Here is a 20,344-nt window from a genome sequence, read left to right on the forward strand (position 1 = left end):
ATAATCCAAAACCAAAGCGTGGCGTCGTCCGTCGAGCTCGCTGGGAGGAGGAAGCCGCAAGCAGAGGGTCATGACCGTGATGTGATGGGTACTCATGAATATGGGATATGGGAGGTGGTGGGGGTAGTGAGCAGTAACTATGTAGACTAACTAGCTGATGCAATAAAAAGGGTCTGCAGCGGCGGTGTGGGCGAAAGTGCAAGGAGGAGAAGCCGCGCTCGCGCGGCGGGGGGTGAATGCGAAAAGAGGCGCGAGCCGGGGATAGGAGTGTGGGGTGCAACAGCAAGAGCATGGGATCAGACAACAGGGCGTGAGGAGCGTGGTGAAGCCGTGGGAGGGTAGTAGAGCGCGAGCACATGCAGGAGACGAGACAGACACGAGGAGAGCAGCAGCAAGGACAGCGACAACAACAGGACATAGAGCCTACTCCATAGAGGACATCGACTGGTCCATCGTGTTGTACGGGTACGAGAGCATGTGCGCGGGCGCGTGCTTCGGCGAGACAATCTCGAACTGGCTCTCGTCGAAGCTCGGCCGGTCCTCGTACGAGGACTCACCGGACGTACGTGGGACTTGCAGTCCGGAGAGCACGCCCTTCCTTGGCGGTGATGTGCTGCCCACCGCGAGACGAGCCGAGGGAGCGCGTGAGAGCGACTCCGTCGAAGAGGTACTCGGCCGCTTCTGGCGCACGCGCGCGAGCGCGTTCTGACTCGAGACCGACACCTGCGACTGCCGGCTCGCAGAGCGCGAGTGCGAGGTCGAGTACGAGTGCGTGCTGTAGTTGCTCCGCCGGTCCGGGAAAGGCGGGCTTCGCGGGGCCTCGTAGAGTGTCGCAGACGACGAGCGTGGCATCTCTGGGAGCGGTGGCGACCGCGGCGATTCGTACATGAGCGTTGCGGAAGAGGCACGCGGGAGCTCAACAAGAGTCATGGTGGACGAGACACCTGAGGCGCGCTTCATAACGGAGTTGAGTTCGACGACACCCGATTTGCGCTCGTTGCTGGTGCGACCGACAGAAATGGAGGACGAGGAGGCATGAGAGGAGTGTCCACCCTGCGATTTGAAGCTCTTCAGAATCGACTTCCGCACATTGCTCTTCTGGTCGGAAGGTACAGCTGCCTGGGTGGGAGCAGCGGGAGCCGAGGCGGGAGGTGGGGGCGTGGGAGTGGTTGGGAGAGGGTAGGCAGCAGGGGATGGTTGGCGGCCTGGATAGGGGGGTTCCTGGCTGTTCCACTGCATCTGGTGCTGTGAGCTCTTCCGCTGCGGCCCGAGCATCTGCTGGTCGAGCAGCGGCGAGCGCGATGGAGGACGCGAGGGCAGCCCCGTCGTGCCGGGCACCAGCCCCGAGTCACTAGTTAACGGCGCGGAGTTGGGCGAGGCACGACCTGATTCAGGCAGCGATGGTGACGGTGTGGCCGAGCCCTGTACTGACGCCTTGTTCGTCCTCCGCCACAGTTTTTTGATGCTTTTTACACTTATGATTGAATTACTCTTAGAGCTCCGACCCCCCTCCTCTTGACCCGCCTTGTGGTTCTCCGTCGTCGAGAGTGAGTCAACAGAGAAGCGACTCGACGAGGGCGTCTCTGATATGTTGCTGAGAGTCTTGCCGTGTGACCCTTGTGGTCGTAACGCGGAACCCTGTTTCAGACCCGGCGAGTGGTCGAGCCTAGGGGGTGTAGTGTCGTATTCAGATGGGAATCGGCCGAAAGGATCCGGCGATAGCGGGATGACCGGAGAATCCGAACCTGGACGCAACAGTGATGGCGCCATGAGTGGCGGGTACAGAGCATCTTGCTCTGCGAGCTCGCGCTTGCGAGCGAGGGTTTCGTCGGACTCATCAGAGTTGTGGGTTGAGAATCGTTGCTGGAACGGCGACTTGGGCAGCTCCGTGGAAATCCCGTTGAAGGCGATCCGCGGCGGAGATGGTAGTCCGTCAGCTTGCTGATCAGGCGATGACATGTTGTTGAGCGTGGAATAAGGGATGGCAGGCCAAGAGGCGCCTTCAGTCGGAGCACTGTCAATGGCATGAGCATTTCAGGTCAGCACATCATGTAGTTCAACAACAAACCCGGGCTGGGGAGAAGGTCGCGGAGTCGGTGCACCCTTGATGCGACTGTTGGGTGTTGGCGAGAGGCTAGCCATGGAAGGCATACCTGTAGGAGACTCAGCTGCAAGGTCCTCAATGGCAAGCTTGCGTGGCGAGAACTGCGCCAGTGCCTGTTCGTATGTCGCTTCAGGTCAGCTTCAAGCATAGAGGACACGAAAGTACGTACCCGCTCGATCTCATCGAGCCTAGAGCTCATGAGGACCTGGCTCTTCCGCCTATCGTCCGGATCGTCGTCGTCAAACTTGACAGATCGTCAGCCCACATAACATACCTGGAGAACATACAGGCGCGTACCTCCAAAGACGGATCAAGGCCGAGGTTGAGGTCATCGAAGAACTGGCCGTCGCGCTTCTCTTCGAGCGGGCTTCGTCGCGGCTTCCCGGTTTCCTCATCAACGTCGTCCAACGAACCTGTAGAGGGGGTCGACTCCTCCGTCAGGTACGCCAAACCGAAGTTGTCACCGCCCGTACCAGGTGCAGCGATCTGTACTGCGTTTGGCAGGGACGGCGCGAGATCGAGCGCGGGTGGGATGTGCTTGCGCGACAAACTTGACGTGATCGAGCCGCTGCGCTCCTTTCTAGGGGGAGACTCGCCGGGAATGGCCACCGAGAGCTGGGGGCGGGAATTGCCCTTGAGCAGTTCGGCAACTTCGTCGACGTCGTCGCCGTCCTCCTCGTCCTTATCCTCGTCCTCGAGAGCCGTAAGTTGCGCGCCAGAAAGCGCAAGGTCGACGATGTCGGGGTTATTCCTCCGCTGATCGGGTTGTGATTCAGCATGCATGTCCGCCCATGTCTCAGCATCCGTGCCGAACACATCCGCAAGTGGATCTCCACTTACGCTCCCGTTGTCAAACTTCATCGTGGCCTCTTCATCGTCCTCCTCATCAGAATCTGCCAACTGCGCGTACCCATCGTCCGAGCCGGGAGGGAGTAGCCTCCCATCCTTCGACCTGAGGTACGCGGGGGTGTTCGCCTCCTCTCGCAGGCGCTCCACCAGCCGGAGTTCCAGCGCGGGTTTCCTGTCCCCGTCCTCCCCTTCCACCGCCGACTCATCACCCGCTGTCGATCCCGCGCGAGAACGCCCACCCAAACGGCTCTCCGCGCGTTTCGCGGCCTGCGCGCGTCGCGTCTTCTTCCACCTGCCGTACCAAGTAGCCTTGCGCTTGTCGATATCGAACTCGACCTTCGCGAGGATGGGAATGAGCGACGAGCCGTTCAGGCCCGGCAAGGAGATGTCGCCCGAATCTGAGACGGAAGTCGCAGAATCCGGGGAATCAAGCCCTGAGCGTGATGAGATCGCGGAGTGGGAGGCCGTTGTAGAAGGGGACGGCGTCCCTAGGCGTGCCGGAGGCTCGGTGCGCATAGGCGAAAGGAGTGGACGCAGTGGGTTCGCAGTGGGTACGTCTTGCAAGAGAGAGGGGGTGGACTGGGCGGCGGGGCCAAAGCCCAGGCCGTTGGGCCGTGGGCCCAAAAGCGAGTTGTCTTCGCGTTCAGCTCTGAGGACGCGCACCCAGATGTGTCTCCAAATATCCTCCGATAGCCGAGGTCCCGGCTCTCCCTCCTCTTCAGTTGTTGTCCGAGGCGCATGCCCGCGTTCGCGGAAGGGGTGTTGTTGATGAGGTATAACACGATGCCGACCGTGCTGGGCAGAGCGTACTCCTTCGCGATGGCGGCAATTTGACTGTGAAGCGTCGGATAAACGGGGACGAGGACACCGCGACGGAATTGCGCGTGATAGCCGGACGCGTTTGGTGGCGGGGCGAGGAGCTCGTTGTCTTGGGTGAATTGAGACTCGTGGGGTAGATGTGACGGAGGCACGACATGGAGGAGAAACCTGGAGGTTTGAGATGCGGGGGTGTATGTATGCGCGGAGGAGGCAGCAGAGGGTGTCGGGGAGCGGCGGAAGTCGAACGAGGGTGAGAAGGCGGGAGATGGCAGTATAGGGGAAGCCATGAAGGGCGAGGAGGGAGAGAGAAACCCGTGCAAGACGGGGACTGGTGTTGACACACCGAGCGCGTTTGCAAGCTTTGCAAGCTTGTGTGGAGGGAGGGGCGCGCGCGGGGGAGCCCAAGAGGGCGAAACCGCCGAGGGCGGAGAGTTGGCGTCCTCTTCAGGCGATGCCATGGTGGTCGTGATAGGGTTCGTTGACGGTTTCGGGTATGCTCTAACAGGGACACCGTCTGTGCATCTGTCTGAAGACTGGCCGGAAAGAATGGCGGCGGAGGACAGCCATAGGCGTGTAAGCAAATGAGATGTTCAAGTGCGCAGCGCCATGTCACTCACAGCGCGCTCTGCGGTTCGCCCAAATTCCGGAAGGCGCAGCGAGAAAAGAGGAGGAAGGGGAGCGGGGAGGGGGAGCTCGCGGCCTGGGGGACAAGACCGGGCGGTGGATGGGGGAGGGAGGCGAAGCCGGAGGACTAGCTTGCTGGAGGGCGGGCCTGAACCCCTTCCCGGAATCCTGGTCACTTTCGGGCGCCAACAGTCATTCCGTCTTCCCACGGCCTCGTATGCCGATCGCGATGAACCCAGCAAGCGCCTCGCCTTGACTTGCCTGTACTCCCGCCTTTCCACCGACTCTGGTTCTGGTTGGCTTCTAGGCCGTCTATTTCCGCTCACCTCTTCCATGCGTCTAGCTCCACCCGGCCATCGCTACTCTACTCACCTCATTGTCTTCGGGCCGGTGCGAATTCCTAGTTCTTCCCTCAGAATCAGCCTGATGGCGATTTCCCAAGGCACGTTCGCATCTCGTTCTGGCTCCTCGTCTTGGTGCACACCTTCGGTCTCTCCCTTTCTGGCTCTAGTCAACATCTTCTGCAATTGAACCCAGGTCGGACTGCGATGGCGGTCGCATTTACTCTGCACTGCTCACTCCACTCATCCAACAACGCACCTCCGGGCCGTGGACAATTGCCGATCTCCAGACTTGTTCCTCGAGGTCCGCTATCAGAGATCATCCGCCAAGTTCACTGAGCCGTGGTCTCTTTCTCGGTCCTTTCCATGCCTCTCGTCCTCAGCGCACTGCTTTGAGCCATCAAATGTGGACGAAATGCTGATCTGCATCAGTCAGGAGGTGTTTTTTGGTACTTTTTGGGCCTTTTTACCATATCATCCGTTCCTCGCTGTCAATCATCTACTTGCAACCTCTGGCTCTTCTTTTCTTGATCCCATACTCTCATGACTCGCGACGACTATAATGCACGTATCGGCTCATAACTCCAGAAAGTGCAGTTTTACGGACCGTAGGACGTCTCCGAACTCTCCAGCTCTCGCTTGATGCACCGAGTGGTTTCCACACCTGCGCAGTGCACACAAGGGAAAAATAGAGTTTATGTCCACCGCCTCCATCACAAGCGCACCGCCAACCGCGCACCTTCCGAGAGACGTCTCTTCAGATGCCGCACGCATGTGTACGCGGTTTCCTCTTTCTCATCTTCCCTGTATATCAACCACATCCTCATCAATCCTTCCATCGCATGTCTCCACGTCGTCCTTCTACAAGTACTTAATTGGCTCTGGTAAGTGACCTACACCGTGCCTCCCATGTTTCGTATTGCAGGCGCCGCACCGCCCCAGTTTATAGCAGCGCCAGGAGCCGTCGCATTGGGTGGCGCACTGCCATGTTCCCCGAGTGGAAGCCATACCTACCACCCCGCCCCTCGATCCAAACTTGCTGCGGCTCTCCTGTTTCCGACCCGTATGAAAGACTCGGCCTGCGCGCTGTCTCGCCTCACTGCGCCGCCCCCGCTTTCCCGGTGCACCGCAGTCGCCCTTCCGAGATCATCCAGCATCGAGTCGCGGCCTTGAAACGCGTCTTGCACCGCACGTGCATTTGATCCTCCCCGCACCCGTGCGTCATTCGCCTCTCCTTACGGGTTTGAGGGTGCGCAAACTGATCAGCTCGTGTCCTCTTATGCAGGTGGAGTGCTCGCCGCGCGTTCGCTCAAAGTCACCGCGCCGTCGACGGTCGAGGACAGCGCCCCCCTCACACCGCATCAGCCCCCAGTGAGTCCAACCCCCCCGTCGTTTTCCCATCCACGACGCCGCACTCACCCACCCCCGCTCCGCCCAGTGTCGACCAAGCGCGCGTCCCTCCTCCGCCTGAGCGTTCTCGCAGAGCAGTCCTCCTCGTCACCCCCATTGACCCTCGTCCTGCCCGCGACGCCAGTGTCCCCCACCACCCCAACCGCGAAGCCTTCAGCGCCGCGGCCTACGTGCCCAACCCCCTTCAAACTCAAAGCACGCCTCCCCCCTCCGTCGCGCCCGCAACCGTGGTCACTGCACTCCGCCGCGGCCTCCGCGCTGGACCGCCTCCCCTCCGTTGGCGCCGCGCGGTCGTGGCGCGGGTGCTCCGTCGAACGGAGTCCGACGCCGTCCTCCGCGAAGCCGGCCAGCCGGCGCCGAGGCTGGGGCAGCAGCAGCAGCGGTGGGCGAAGGGGAGGACGGAAATGGAGATCCAAGTGACGGTGGAGTCGGAGTTCCACGGCGAGTGGTCGGTGCGCCCGTTCAGCGTCGTGCTCGGCCTGCCGCGCAGGGAGTCCGTGCGGTTCTAGACTTGAGGCCTTGAGTAGGTACGTCGTCCTGTTCACTATTTGCGTCGTCTTCGGGTTGCTGTACGGTACCTTGTATACTAGGGATGATTGGGTTTTGTCGCACATAGAGTCATGTAACTGCAGAGGTCGTGCTTCATCCATTGATTGAATGTAGCAATTAGGCGAGTGACATCGGCGTAGCGACGCGTACCGTAAATGACAGTGACGGAGGCATATCATGGCAATCCGTATTTGAACAACAAACGCAAAGCAAGTGGACAGTACGTGATCGACTGGCTCAAGAACAGAGTTCGAGGTCCGTGCAATGGGTGGCACGATGGATTGCAGCGAGTAAAGACAGGACCCGAAGCCCGCCCCCTACAGGGCACTAGCTACGGAGCGGTACGTAATGTGCGATGATGGTTGAAATCCATAACCCGAAACGAAAGGGAAAAGGAAGAAAGCCGAAAAGTTCATAAGCCGTCATGGTCATGTCTGTCACATCCCGATCGAGTGCGCTAGACTCAGAGCAGAGCGGCGGCACCAGCCACAGCGGCGAGCGCGATGGCTGACCAGGACGCAACGGTGGTCCCGGCGCCGTTAAAGCTGTTGCCAGTGCCACTCGTCGGAGAAGAAGTCCCACTCGAGGACGTACTACCAGAGGAAGTGGTGCTACTGGTGGTCCCGGCGGTGTTCGATACTGTGTGACCGAAACCCGAAGTCGTCGACTGCGTACCCGCCGAGTTGGTTGTAGTGCCAGTGGTCGAAGCGCTGTGGGCGTGGTCACCAAACGGAAAGCCGGCTGACGGCGAAGGCGCTTACCCGGAACTAGCCGAGGTCGCAGTAGTGGACGACGACGACGACGAGGAAGAGAGGGGGGTACCGTCCACCGTGAACGCAGGAGTCTCATCGAAAATGTCGCTCACGTTGCTGGTGATGGAACATTGTTGGGATGAAGCCACGAAAAGAGTGAACAGACAACTCACGTCGGGCTGATGGCACGAAGGGTATATTCACTGGTTGTGGGAGCAAATCAGCGGCAACCCCGGGCGACAGAAGCTAACCACACACCCTTGCGGAACGACGCCGAGCTGGAAGGACGCAAAGTCGGCCGACGGCTGGAGGTTGTTCGCGATGCTGAAGGTGTCGTGGAACGCGGCCGTGCTGAAGAGCTGAAGGGCAAAGACAACGTCGGACGAGTCTGAGTTCCAGGTAATGTTGACCTGGGAGCTGGTGTGCCAGTCGACGGGGGTCTGGAGAAGGATACCCTGAGCCCACGGGGCGAGCGCGAGCGCGGCGAGAAGGCTGCGAATGCAACAGCCGTCAGCCACGATGCAGGAGCAGCGGGGGACGCGCATAAACTGACGTGGCCGAAGCGAACATTCTAGCAGGCGGCAGAGAGCGTGAGGGGAAGGAGGGGAGAGGCCGGGGTCGAGGAGAGAGCGAACGACGAGGGGCGACGAGGCGGGATGTCCGCCCAGAGCCTTTTCTAAGCCGGGGGTCGCGTCTCACGGGGCGCCGAGAAGCTTCGCGGCGGGACGCTGATTGGTTCAGACAAGGCTGACGTGCGTCATGGATCACGCCAGACAGTGCTCGTCCTCTATTTCTGCCACGCCCTCAAATGCAGCCTGGGCCCCGTTGTGTCGCAGACTGCAGAGCTACGCTAAGACAGCCACACCATATGTCCCACACGAAGTCGCCCAGCCGCAACGTGGCCCCGACTTCGCCGCGCGCGACCCAAGCGGCGCACTCATGGGACCAGCTCTGAAATAGCTACGCAGCCCATCGCAGCACGGTCTCTAGAACCCCGTCTGGAACCCCTCGGCAGCACACGAGCACTAATAAATCTGTCCCGGCTCTTCTGTCAGCCCCCAGTGTGAAGAGATCGGTCGCGCTCCGCACCTCGTCAAACGGTCGTGTGTCGTTGAAGCAGCTCTCCCAGACCTCGTTGACGACTCGCTCCGCCGCCGCCCGGTCCGGACACGACGCATTGCTCGCTACAGAGGTGATCGCTCGTCGCCGCACGCATTCCTGTTGGCGGACCCGTGAGCCTGGGCTCTTGCGCGCTGGACGTTCCTCGGCCAGACTCACCTGGTGCTGCTTCGAGAATTTGAACAAGAACCCTCTCCCCAACGCTTCACGGCCCCACTTGCAATCCCCGCTCAGGCTGTTTGCGCGGATCTACGCGGAGGAGCGGTGCCCGTCAGGAGTATGTCGCTGTCGCTGTATACAGTTGACTGGGAGAATGCACACACCTCGCTGCAGGCGTGGTGTCGGAGGTTCGTCCAATCGACTTTGAACTTCGCGTGGTCATACATATGCACGAGCTCGTGCGCCATCGTGGTCTCCATATGCTCCCTGTCCTTGATCCGGTCTTGGCAGACCTTTATGACTCCTACCGCGGGCACAAAGCCCGCCGCTGTGGCTCCGTCCTTGCACGGCAGGCAAATGAAGTCGTCGATGTGCACGTCAGCCCCAACAAGCTTGAGCTGTTGCATCATGAATGTCACCGCAGGACCTACAAGGGGCTCGTGCTTGTAAGAGATGAGTGCGAGGAACGCAAGTCATGACCCACTGATACTGACTGTAATTCGTGAGCTCCCGCTTCCAGTACTCGCACCTCTCCCGGTAGAATGCTTGTTTGTCGCCCTCGTTGCCGCCTATCCCCGAATAGCGCGAGAACTTGCTTTGCCATCGCTGGAAGATGGATTCATCAGAAGGGCCGGAAGATGAGGAGGCGGAGGCAGCGGCAGGATCGGCCATGAGTGTGGTGAAGGAAATGGAGAAGGCCTGTCGCTGGCGGTGACGGGACGCGGTCGGGCCGCGACGCGTGAAAGCCGGACCGAAACGCGTTGCAAGCCGTGAGAAAACTGTCTGACCCCAAGGAGACCCAGCTTCGATACGGCGTTCTGAGCCTTTCGCAGGGAATACGACCTCTCCGCCATTCACTCTTTCCACCACCGACCCCCCAAGAGCCGCCTAGTGGCGCGAAGATATCGTGGTCGTTGCGTCTTTCATAATTCTCTAGTAGAGATCACATCGCCCGCGTGTTACGTGTAGATCGGATCTCAAGATCCGCGATGTTTGCGTCGCACGCGGTCAAATCGTTGCCTGACCTCTCCCTCGATGTCTCCGAAGCCATCGACTGGCAGGCTGGCCATCTCAAGACCCTCCACTACCACCTTGCTATCACTGCTGTCGCCACAGATCCTTCGTCCGGCCTCCTTGCTATCGGTAGAGTCTGAGGTTGAAACTCTCCAGCTATGACGCATACTGACATTACCTCATCACTGCGGCCAGGAACTGCTCGGGGAACGATCCATCTGTATGGGTCGCCGGGCGTTGAATGTGAACTACATGTTCCCGACCCTCCTGGCCTTCGGGTCAAGTTCCTCCAGTTTGCCGCCTCTCCATTTAAACTAGTCTGCATCGGTGCGTGCAGCGTTCTCTCATCCTGATACAATTCGGCTCCTTATGCTTCCTTTCGCAGACGAGCACAACAGGATCATCGTGTGGGATCTTGGGAGCTCAGATGCGCCCAAGCCACAGCGAATCACTGGTTTTGGACACGCTGTGACGTACGGGTGTTCTTGCTTTGCGAAGATATATCAATGTTGATACGAACCAACGCAAACCAGCGCCCTTGCTACATCTCCATCTCATACCCATGTACGTATTCTGCACACGGCTACCCCGAAATCCCTAATTATCTGTTTCAGGCCTTCGTAGCTCTTGCCTCAGGGGAGATCAAGACATATGATCTACTTTGTCTCCGCATATCCCAGTACACCATACCCAACCTGTGGACAACATACGAGGAGAAGTCACTTACTGGTGCAGACTCATCTTCGTCGTATGTTTTTCAGCTTTTTATCGAGATTGTGATTCATCAGAAGTTTCTAGGGGAACTATTGTGGATATTATCACTCACCCTCGTGATCTGAACCTCCTCTTCATTGCTTATGAAGGCGAGTGCCGGAATATTCTTTCGCGATGAAAATGCTCACAATAAAATAGGAGGGATTATGCTTGTGGACCTCGTAAGAACGCGGTAACACGTTTCCCGACCATTTGTTCACGCAAAGCCATAGAAAGAGCAAAAGCCAGTCAGGACGTTCGAGTTGACACTACCGCCCGGGGCTCCAGGAGGATCCGGGTATCATTTGAAGGTAACTGTAGCAATTCGGTGCTTTCAGCATTGATGCTCATATGCATGTAGGAAATCATGCAAATCCGTCGCATGCTTGTCACGGCTATGGCTATCCACCCTTCAGGACACTTACTTGCTGTTGGATATGTCGACGGGTCCATTGGATTTTGGTCTCTAGAAGACGAAGACAAATGCTTGAGTTTGAAGACTATCGACAGCGGCGACGACGAAAATCTTAGCCAAGTGGATTCCGTTAAGCTAGAATCGGTTCTGTCAAACACCCTCGAGCACGTTCCAGAGCCCCTCAAGGAACCCATCTTCAAGCTCTCATGGAGCGGCTTCCCGAATTCACACGATCCCCGCGGCGGCGACACAGTCCTCACGGTTCTGGGGGAATGGCTCTTGACTCCGCACCAGGAATCACCACCTTGCTCCTTCCACCTCTACATCCACCTATACCATCAACTCCGCAAAGCGCAGCGCAATCTCTTCATCCTGACACCCGCGCAGCCATGTGCTCGTCCCTCAATGCGCGGAACATGCACACCTACGGCACGGCCAACCCGGTGCAGGACTTCCTGCTCTTCCCGCGTTCAAGCCCTCACTTCTCTGGCTCTTACGACCCCAGTACCATCCTCATAGTCTCCGAGTCGGACGTCTCAGACGCACGGTTCTGCGAGGCGTTCAGCTTTCCGCCACCCAGCTTCCTCAATGCTCCATCCGACGGTCCTACGCAATTAGAAACGGGAAGGCGGGAGACGATGACGACATTGTGGACGACTTGGCAGACACACTACAATCGATGTCTGTATCGGACGAACCTCTTCCCTCGAGACTGCCTCCTTGTTTATGGAACGTACTTGGTGAGCACATGATCATGCTTGACAAGCATGCGCATGAGACTCTTGTGAGGGACAAACTGGATGAAATCGACGGCGAGGTTGCTTTCCCGGTGAAGGGCGGTATGGCATGGCACGATGATGAAGAGGGCCTCATGAAGTACACCAAGGTACAGAACTACATCTCATCTCAGGCCACATGAACTAAGATGACTCCCTCTAGCAACAACCTCGCAGAATTCTCATATCCCGCCTCCGAGACCTCACTATCCGTTTCCTAGACGCTAGCCCGACCTTGCTTGTGAGCACCGGTCCTGACGCGCCACTCTATACCAGCTTCCCTTCACCCATCCCACGGCTCACGATCAACCTCGCCCCGCTCCTCATTGACCATTCCCTCGGCCTGGCGGAGCAGAACCAGTACGATCCACATCTGACAAAGGAGCGCATCGAAGCAGTCTCATTCGCGCCGGAGTCGCTTGAATGCGTGACAGTAATGCGCAACCAGGCGGTGGTGCTGCACCGCCTCGATGTGCCGGAAGAGGCACAGACGTTCGTGCAGAAGAAGCTGCAAGATGAGGAACTCGTGTCGCTGTCTCACATCAAGCCGAGGAAGGGCATCCGGTACAGTCCGATCCTCGCCATCAAGCAGGACAAATCGCGTGGGCCAGTCACAAGCGTTGCGATTGCGGACATCGGTGAGTTGTTCTCCGTAGCATCCTCTCCGAGTCTCGGGTCTCATGAGCACACCAGGCTTCCTCGCGGTGGCGTACACCTCTGGTCTACTCCTCGTCATCGATCTTCGAGGACCCAAGGTACTCCTCCGGAGCGACTCACACGCGCGGGGCGGGTCGAACTTCCTCCAGCGACACTCCGAAGTCGAGTCCATCAACTCGCTCACCTGGGGATGCTACCCGCTCGCCACCGACCCCACCTGGCGTGTGCGCCTCATCGCGACCGGGTCCTCTGGCCACACGAGCGTCTTCACGCTCACCTACAGCGCCAGCGCGTGGTCGATCGCGTCCCAGCCCGTACCGGCGGACGGCTCCTCCCGACCTGTCCCCGGGGGTCCTTTGTTTTGAACGCGAAGACTGGCGCGCGGTGCCGTGCGGACCGAGCGGCGCTTGCGGCGACACTCCAGGGCGAGCAGAGCGCGGACCCGGAACGCAAGTGTGTGTGGGTGTCGGCGGGAGCGAAGGGCGTGCGCACGGCGTTGAACGTAAACGGGGAGAAGATTGCCAAGGTCGACTGGGGGAGCAAGGTCGGGACTGTAGAGCATGTGGAGGTCGTCAGCAGATTGGGTACACAAGCCTTACTCTTCTCGTTCTGTGACACCAGCTGATTTGGCCTCTCATAGACTCGCAGGCGTTGGTCGCGTACACGACCCTGGGCATGGCGCTCATCTACACCCTCCCTCACCTCGAGCCCATCCACACGATACAGCTCACCCCGTCCGGCTTGACCGAGTAAGTCCCTCCAAACCATCCCTCCTTCTCCCCATTCGTGACCCTCCCCACGCACCCCCAGCCCTCCAAGCACAGACGAGTCAGGCGACTATACCACCCACACCCGCGTCCCCGGCCCCGCGCCCGCGCGCCCGCTCGCCTCCACCGAGTTCCGCACGCTCTTCACGTCCAAGCGCGCCCCGCCCTACGCCCCGCCCCGCGTCGCCCTCGCACACGGTCGCGCGCCCGTGCCCGCACAGCCGCTCCCCGTCGCGCTCGGCCCGACGTCCGTGGTGGGGTCCGTGCTCGGGTACCTCGGCGCGGTCGTCGCGCCCAGCGCGGGAGACCAGATCGACGCCCTCCGTGAGTCGCTGCCGTCATCGACATCTCTGTCGCGAACGCTGGGCTGACGGACGGACGCTTGCAGTGGCCGGGCCAGACCGCCCGGTGCCGGTTGCGCCTGCTCCGCGGCCGTCTACGGCTCTCTCGCCGACGAGCGAACGCGGGTCGGAGTCCGGCCAGATGGTGCAGGACCAGGTGTCGGCGCGGGCGGCGGAAGTGTCTAGCGGGATAGGGGATTTGGCCAACCGACTCGGAACCGCCATGAGGGAGAGAGGGTACGTTGTTTCTCGGCTTGGAGAGGCATGGAGGGTGCTCACGCTTGTGGTACTGCCAGGGAGATGCTGGGAGATCTGCAACAGAGCATGAACCATCTGGAAGAAGGCAGCAAGGCCATGGTTGCGCAGGTCAATACTTGTTCTCGTGATGTCGTGGCTAGGAAAAAAAACTGATTATCTCCCGCTGTTCAGGCCAAGAGTCTCGCCGCACAGCAAGGCGTGAAGAGGTGGTTCGGGTTTTGAGCATATGCGAAGACGAGAGCACCGTGTACTGTTAGGTACGAGAAAGTATTCATTGCCACCCCTTGCCCTAGTTTACCATCCGAAACGCGCAGATAATTAAACGGAGTCATGGCATTTGTATAACAACTTCGATGGCGCAGCTCCGCTCCGTTACTATTACATGATCAAAGAGCTCCGAGTGAGGTTCACTTCCGCGCCCACGGCGTGAAATTTTCAACTTTCGTTCTTCTGTTCTGGTGGTGCTTGGCTGACGAACATCCCCGTGAAGTTCGCCGTAAACTTCTTCCTACCTTCGTTGAGCATGCCCATGAACCCATCTTCTGCAGAAGTCTCGCGGCGGTGGTTCCACTCTTCCGTGTGACGCGTAACCTTGTGTTGGTCGTTCGTCTCGATTGTCAATAGAGAATTGATGGTCTAGCCAGTTCCTCGCGGTTCAGCGAACTTCAACCTAGGCTGACTCAAGGTCTAAACACTGACCTTGATTGGTTCACCCTGGGGGTTGCGGTAGTACGACACGTCCTGGTCGATGAGCAGCGTGCTCTTGGGAACGGAGGGCGGGTTCTCGAGCACACGAAGTTTAGGTATTTCCGCGCGGGGGAACAGCTGCCCCACCCACACCTTCTCAGCGCTCTGTGTGGAGGCAACATACGCACGACGCACCTTGGCAAGCCCATTAAACTGTGCGCGGATCGACTTGACACCCTCCGCGATGCCTATGGGGTCGTGAAAGACCGCAGTCTCTGTGTACATTTCGTACGTGCTCTGCAGGAGGTAGTCCGCGATCAGCGCGTACGTCGCGAGCGTATATTCCAGGTCCCTCACGTCGGTGGGCTTGCATGTGTACAACTGCCGAAGAGACTCGTGAGACACAATTGGTTCAAACGACACACGGACCACTCACCTCCTTAATGCTCTGGATAATCTGCTCTTCGTGGAGTTCGGGCTAGCGCTCCTTCAGGTTCTTACTCTCACTGGAGGTGAGTCCCGACGCGTTCTTGACGTCGTCACTGCTGACAGGCATGCTGCGTCTGGCGGTAGAGAAGAGTGTGCGTGTGTAGGTGCGTGATGCGGTATGGGGCGCAAGGAGAAGACAGGGTGCGACCATATTGGCCGAATCGTAGGATGTCGCGCTGGCTATATACGCACAGCTGGATGCACGCTGAGGCGCGATGACGTCGTCGACGCGATCAGAGAGCGTCACCGCAGACGGTGTCTCGATCATCCGCGACGCGTCTGACCGAGATCTGAACCTTGGAGAATCCGATGGCCGCACTCAGAAGGGAGCACAGATGGAATTAGGATTGCTTGTTACAAATGCAAGACAATGAACACTAGATGCCGGATATGCTGACAAAATTCGCCCTGTCCACTGACATATCAGAATACACACAACTGCAGGGTAATCGTACCGGGCGAGGGTCTATGGCGCGAGAGACGCTGGGGGTAACAAGGTGCTAGTCCAAATCGTCTCCCCAACCGCCGGGAATATCAAAGTCGTCGTGGGCCCGCGGATGGGTCGATGATGACTGGGAGGAGGAGGTAGAAGGAGTGCTGTTTTGTCGTTGGCCGCTGCTGGATCCACTGTTCCCGCCCGAGCCCTGCTGGTTTTGGGCCTGGCCCGCCTGGGCGAATAGATTGATCATGTTCTGCAGGATCCCGCCACCGCCATTATTGTCCCCAGTGGATGAACTGTTGGATCGACTCGAGCCGGCGGACGGAGGTCCTGGACCCGGAGCATGCGAGTCTGGTTGCGGAACAAGCTGGTATCTGCAGTTGATGTGAATATTATCCCATGATTTCTAAAATGCCGTTCATGCATACCTGCAGACGGGACATGTCCCGCTTGTTTTGAGCCATGGAAGTATACAGGGTTCATGGAACGGGTGTTGGCACGGGAGCGTGATGACAATCTGTTCATCGGGGTCCTCGGTCTCCAGCTTGAACTGGTCTTTGCACACCGCGCAATCCTTCTCCAGAAGTGGCGCTGAGGATGTTGGATCAGCATCGAAGAAGGATTAGAAGGGCTAAGCTGCTTACAGCCTTCCTCCAGGACTTCTCGAGGCAGCTTCTCCACGACTTGTTCAGTAGCGGGCACTGGCTGGTGAGCATTGTTATTCTCCATGATTTGGGAGATGATTTGGTCGAGTGCTATGGAGAGTTCGATTGAACGTGAGCAAACACAAGCATGTTTGCAACATGTGGCGGGATTTACCCTCTTGGTTGAAGACATAATCTCCCCATCGCCCATTCTCACCGCCACCGGGAGGCATGCCGCCAGGACCGAACATACCGCCAAATAGCTCAGCGAAGGGATCTCCATTCCGGTTACCACCTAGACCATTGCCCATGAGCGCCAACAGGTATTGTGTCAGCAGTGGACCAGTGATATTAGCGCGTTCTTGCGGAGAGCCATCGGCGTTCCGTGGGACGAATCTTGAGAGAATTGGGTGAACTGCCATGAGAGGAAAGCCGGGAAGACTCACTGCGATAACCTAGGTACTTCACCCGCAGTATCAGCGTTCCCGCCTCCACCGGGCTGTGGCCCACCCGTCACAACCGTACGCGTTCGCCCGCCCGAGGTGCTTGAGCGCTCTATCCGTATCGTGAACTGACCATTGCGCCCCTGCGTTTGAATGAGGCCGCATGTAGCCAGAGCACAACGCACTATCCACTCACCAAATTTCTCGTGGTGGTAGTAGTCGTATGAGAGGCGTCATTGGAGTTGCTTGAGTTGTTGTTGTAGGGTGGCACGGGGGCAGGAGGAGGAGTGGGGGCCATTGGAGGTACGGGTGCTCCGCCACCAAGTATTGACCGCAAGCCGCCTAAGGTGCATTCAGCAACGCCAAGATAAGGGAAAGTAACATGCACTCGCTCAGGAAAGTATCCATATCTCCTGGTAGAGGGCCGTTCCCCCAGTGGCCGCCGTCCGCGAGGCCGAACTGTCGAGGGTCGTCGGCCGGGTCCTCTATCTGGATTTTCGTGTAGTTGCGAACATCAACACAAAGATCGCCACATACCTTCTCGACAAATGTGCCATTGCATGACGCGCAGTGAGGGTCAGGGACCTGGTGGGTGGTCAGACGAGCAAAAGGAAGGGCGAAACGAGTGAAGCGAACCATCAGAGGACGCATCTCGGCCTGGCACTGTTGAGATAGTGAGCAGGGATCGCGGCAGTGGCGGAGGGCGCGACGGACCTCATGGCAATACCACATGGGTTCTCTTGTCCTGCCGGACATGACGGGGAACACGGAGAGAGAGGAGATAGTGGTCAGAGAGAAAGTGCGAGCCGCTGCAGCAGCTGCAGCTGAACAAGGCCCAGTGCCGCAATTGGCCGATGACGTCGAGACGCCGTCGCATGCTTACGTGGACCAGCGCCGGCCTAGTCGATCTAGCGCGCGTCCGGGCGTTTCTGGGCTGCCCAACACGCACTCAGCCACTGGAGACAAAGCTGGCCAAATAACGCGACGCGAGCACGAGTCGTGCGACAGACTCAAAGTTAACGTGTCGCCCGTCCTCCGCGCGCCTTGGCCGGGCGGTTGTCTTCTGAACCATCGCTCTTTGCTTTCTTTGCTTGCTTTCCCGTCCCTCCACCACCCGCGCCCCCCTCTCTTCCTGCGCACGCCCTCGCACCCGCCTCACGAATACCCGCCACCATGGCGTACCACGACTCCGACTTCGATTACGATGACGAGAATGGTGGCATCGACCCTGTCTGGCTCCTCACCATCTGCATCGCGCTGGGTATCTGGCTCGTCATAAACCGATACCAGTCCCTCCTCAACCGCGCCATATTCTTCCGCATACCTCCGCCACCCGTACGCGCTCTCTCAGTTGTCTTGCTTTCTGTTCTTGCTGACACGAACTTTGCTTGCAGCAAATCAAAGAAACATGGACCGCGCAGAAGCTCCCCGAACCCTCACTCGAGGCGCACCTGCACACTGACGGTCTCTTGCCCGCCATACCCATGGATGGCCGCAAGTACATCACCGCCTACGATCCCGCGACTGCATATCACCTTGACACCGTGCTCGCCGACTCCCGAGAGGACATCGAGCGCAAAATCTCCGCGGCGTACAACGCGCAGAGGAACTGGGCGAAGACGTCCTTCCATGACCGACGCCGCGTCATGCGCTCGCTCAAGAAGTGGCTTGTCGACAACCAGGAGACGTGCGCCAAGGTCGCGTGCAGGGACACGGGCAAGACCAGTGAGTCGCGCGTGTTGCGGCGTGAATTCCGCGCGTGCATCCACGAGGCCGACGCTAACGCGTGTGGCATACAGTGCTTGATGCTGCCCTCGGCGAAATTATCACGACCTGCTCGAAGCTCGACTGGCTCATCAACCATGGCGAGCGCGCATTGTCCCCCGAAAAGCGGAAAAACAACCTAATCATGTTCTACAAGTCATCTTACGTGTATTATGAGCCTCTCGGCGTTGTATCCGCCATTGTATCATGGAACTATCGTGAGTCCAGATTCCACATGTCAAAAGTTGTTGCTCATGCTTTTGTTACAGCCTGCATAATGCTTGGTCTCCCATCGTGGCTGCACTATTTGCTGGCAACAGTGTAGTGCTCAAGTGCTCTGAGCATGTCGTATGGTCCACCGAATGGTTTGTAAAGGCTATCAAGGAGTGCTTGAAGGCTTGTGGACATGATGAGAACTTGGTTCAGGTACGCTTTCTTGCTCGACTGGCGAACAATCGATATTGACTTGGTCTAGCTTGTGTGCTGCTTCCCCGAGGATGCCGATGCTTTGACCAAGTCCGCTTTCATCAGGCATATCACTTTCATCGGCTCCGAGCGCGTTGGCCGCGTCGTAGGTTACCTTTGCTGTCCATGCACCCAGCTACTCATCCATCATTCTAGGTCGCGCAAGCCGCTACCGAGTATCTGACGCCAGTCACGCTTGAACTCGGAGGCAAGGACCCCGCCATCCTCCTCCCTTCGACTGACCTGGACAAGCACATCAGCCTTCTCATGCGTGGCGTATAGTGAGCCCATATACTTATATTCGACCAAATGTCTACATGCTGATAAACCGTTTTAGCCAAAACGCGGGTCAGAACTGCATCGGCATCGAACGTATCCTCGTACACGAGTCCCAGTATGAGGACCTACTGCAGATGTTCACTGAACGCGTCGACAAGCTTCGTCCCGGTCATTCGCTCAAGAGCCCTGGTGATGGTGTTGCCCCGGTTGCCGACGTTGGCGCAATGATCGCTGGGGACCGCTTCCCTGGCCTGCAGCACGCTATTCAAGACGCTGTCGCCCAAGGTGCTACCCTGACAGTTGGTGGTGAGCCATGGACGCACCCGTATCTCGAGCGCGGATCGTATTTCAAGCCCACGCTGCTGGGTGATGTCAACCCCGACGCATCTATCGCGCAGTCCGAATGTCAGTGGCGTTATAGGCCCATGCGATGCGTAGAGCTGAAACGAATGGTTTACAGTGTTTGCGCCCATTGGTCTTATCATCAAGTACGAAACCGTCGAGCAGGCTATCGAGATCGCGAATTCCACACGATACGGCCTCGGAGCTAGCGTGTTTGGGCCGGTCAAGGACGATTGCGTGAAGGTAGCGAAGCGTCTACACTGTGGAATGGTGGCAGTCAACGACTTCGGCGTCTTCTACGTGAGTATCCCTGCTAATGCTGATCATCCTGATTAATGTGCTGATGCTTTTATTCAACAGTTGAAGTGCGTTGCATCACATCTCATTGGAGCTAGGAGTGAGCTAATTTTGGTATCGCAGCCAAGACCTACCGTTCGGTGGTACGAAGTACAGCGGCTATGGTCGGTTCGGTGCGTGGCTACATCCGTGAAGCAGCTAGCCAGCCATTGACGCGTGGATCCACAGGTGGACCCGAAGGGCTGCGCTCCCTAACAAACGTCAAGGCAATCGTCACGGACCGATGGGGCTGGGCGATCCAGACCACCATACCTGCGGTTGTAGACTACCCCGTGCGCTCCGTCGCGCAGAGCTGGTACGTTGGCGTCGCGCTTGCATTCACGAGACGTCGTACTGACCCACGTTGCAGGGACTTCATCAGCGGATTGGTGGGCTTCCTGTACGCCGATGGCTGGCGTACAAGGATAGACGCACTCTTGAAACTGGTCCGGGCGAGTGGCAGGTAATTGTGCGTCTAGAGGACGGCGAGGACGCGGGACCGACGTTGACGTTGTACAGTGCCAGTAGTGGACGATCTAATCATGACACGAACGACACCCCAACGCGATTGTGGCAGGCTATTGTTGTGAGCGGAACGAGCGCGCCTGGGGTCCATGTGGGGACGGGACCGCGAGTGCTGCGGAGAAAGGAGGAAGGCGGCGGTCATGCGTGCCCCGGTTGCGTCGCACCCAATCGGGCGACGGAGCACGCGGTGCGGGCGTTGTGGCTGCGCCAACCTTCGACGCCTG

General features: G+C 58.5%; 6 protein-coding genes across 6 annotated transcripts; 2 read left to right on the plus strand and 4 right to left on the minus strand.

The window, feature by feature from the left end:
* Positions 1 to 423: 423 nt before the first annotated feature.
* BXZ73DRAFT_104735 (uncharacterized protein) lies at positions 424 to 4,230 on the minus strand (the record flags this gene model as incomplete). Its single annotated transcript, XM_048016008.1, has 6 exons — positions 424 to 2,014; positions 2,069 to 2,217; positions 2,274 to 2,348; positions 2,402 to 2,860; positions 2,945 to 3,387; positions 3,534 to 4,230. The coding sequence occupies 6 exons, from the start codon at positions 4,228 to 4,230 to the stop codon at positions 424 to 426; spliced, it is 3,414 nt and encodes a 1,137-aa protein (XP_047874421.1).
* A 4,178-nt stretch (positions 4,231 to 8,408) lies between these two features.
* BXZ73DRAFT_52222 (peptidase M76 family-domain-containing protein) lies at positions 8,409 to 9,398 on the minus strand (the record flags this gene model as incomplete). Its single annotated transcript, XM_048020776.1, has 4 exons — positions 8,409 to 8,666; positions 8,727 to 8,816; positions 8,891 to 9,153; positions 9,221 to 9,398. 4 exons carry the CDS (start codon positions 9,396 to 9,398, stop codon positions 8,409 to 8,411), a joined length of 789 nt encoding a protein of 262 aa, XP_047874422.1.
* Positions 9,399 to 9,715: 317 nt separating this feature from the next.
* On the plus strand, positions 9,716 to 13,929 carry BXZ73DRAFT_91957 (uncharacterized protein; the record flags this gene model as incomplete). Its single annotated transcript, XM_048026180.1, has 19 exons — positions 9,716 to 9,869; positions 9,936 to 10,067; positions 10,126 to 10,213; positions 10,274 to 10,304; positions 10,355 to 10,469; positions 10,529 to 10,603; positions 10,653 to 10,675; positions 10,727 to 10,804; positions 10,855 to 11,057; positions 11,162 to 11,511; positions 11,544 to 11,794; positions 11,848 to 12,322; positions 12,378 to 12,682; positions 12,715 to 12,925; positions 12,982 to 13,090; positions 13,152 to 13,432; positions 13,509 to 13,686; positions 13,746 to 13,815; positions 13,879 to 13,929. 19 exons carry the CDS (start codon positions 9,716 to 9,718, stop codon positions 13,927 to 13,929), a joined length of 3,180 nt encoding a protein of 1,059 aa, XP_047874423.1.
* Positions 13,930 to 14,142: 213 nt separating this feature from the next.
* Positions 14,143 to 14,950, minus strand: BXZ73DRAFT_91959 (uncharacterized protein; the record flags this gene model as incomplete). Its single annotated transcript, XM_048026181.1, has 6 exons — positions 14,143 to 14,343; positions 14,407 to 14,532; positions 14,590 to 14,691; positions 14,752 to 14,775; positions 14,831 to 14,856; positions 14,896 to 14,950. The coding sequence occupies 6 exons, from the start codon at positions 14,948 to 14,950 to the stop codon at positions 14,143 to 14,145; spliced, it is 534 nt and encodes a 177-aa protein (XP_047874424.1).
* Positions 14,951 to 15,383: 433 nt separating this feature from the next.
* On the minus strand, positions 15,384 to 17,165 carry BXZ73DRAFT_91960 (uncharacterized protein; the record flags this gene model as incomplete). The annotated part of the gene is made up of 9 exons (XM_048026182.1): positions 15,384 to 15,728; positions 15,759 to 15,913; positions 15,967 to 16,077; positions 16,142 to 16,362; positions 16,413 to 16,552; positions 16,606 to 16,751; positions 16,802 to 16,898; positions 16,947 to 16,994; positions 17,124 to 17,165. The coding sequence occupies 9 exons, from the start codon at positions 17,163 to 17,165 to the stop codon at positions 15,384 to 15,386; spliced, it is 1,305 nt and encodes a 434-aa protein (XP_047874425.1).
* Positions 17,166 to 17,582: 417 nt separating this feature from the next.
* BXZ73DRAFT_91961 (meiotic sister-chromatid recombination aldehyde dehydrogenase) lies at positions 17,583 to 20,062 on the plus strand (the record flags this gene model as incomplete). Its single annotated transcript, XM_048026183.1, has 11 exons — positions 17,583 to 17,744; positions 17,804 to 18,134; positions 18,209 to 18,395; positions 18,443 to 18,599; positions 18,649 to 18,744; positions 18,795 to 18,919; positions 18,976 to 19,322; positions 19,378 to 19,563; positions 19,685 to 19,729; positions 19,785 to 19,911; positions 19,966 to 20,062. 11 exons carry the CDS (start codon positions 17,583 to 17,585, stop codon positions 20,060 to 20,062), a joined length of 1,860 nt encoding a protein of 619 aa, XP_047874426.1.
* Positions 20,063 to 20,344: the final 282 nt, after the last annotated feature.

This window comes from Epithele typhae, assembly GCF_022376455.1.
Source record: "Epithele typhae strain CBS 203.58 chromosome Unknown BXZ73scaffold_55, whole genome shotgun sequence".
In the NCBI taxonomy this organism is placed as follows: domain Eukaryota; kingdom Fungi; phylum Basidiomycota; class Agaricomycetes; order Polyporales; family Epitheliaceae; genus Epithele; species Epithele typhae.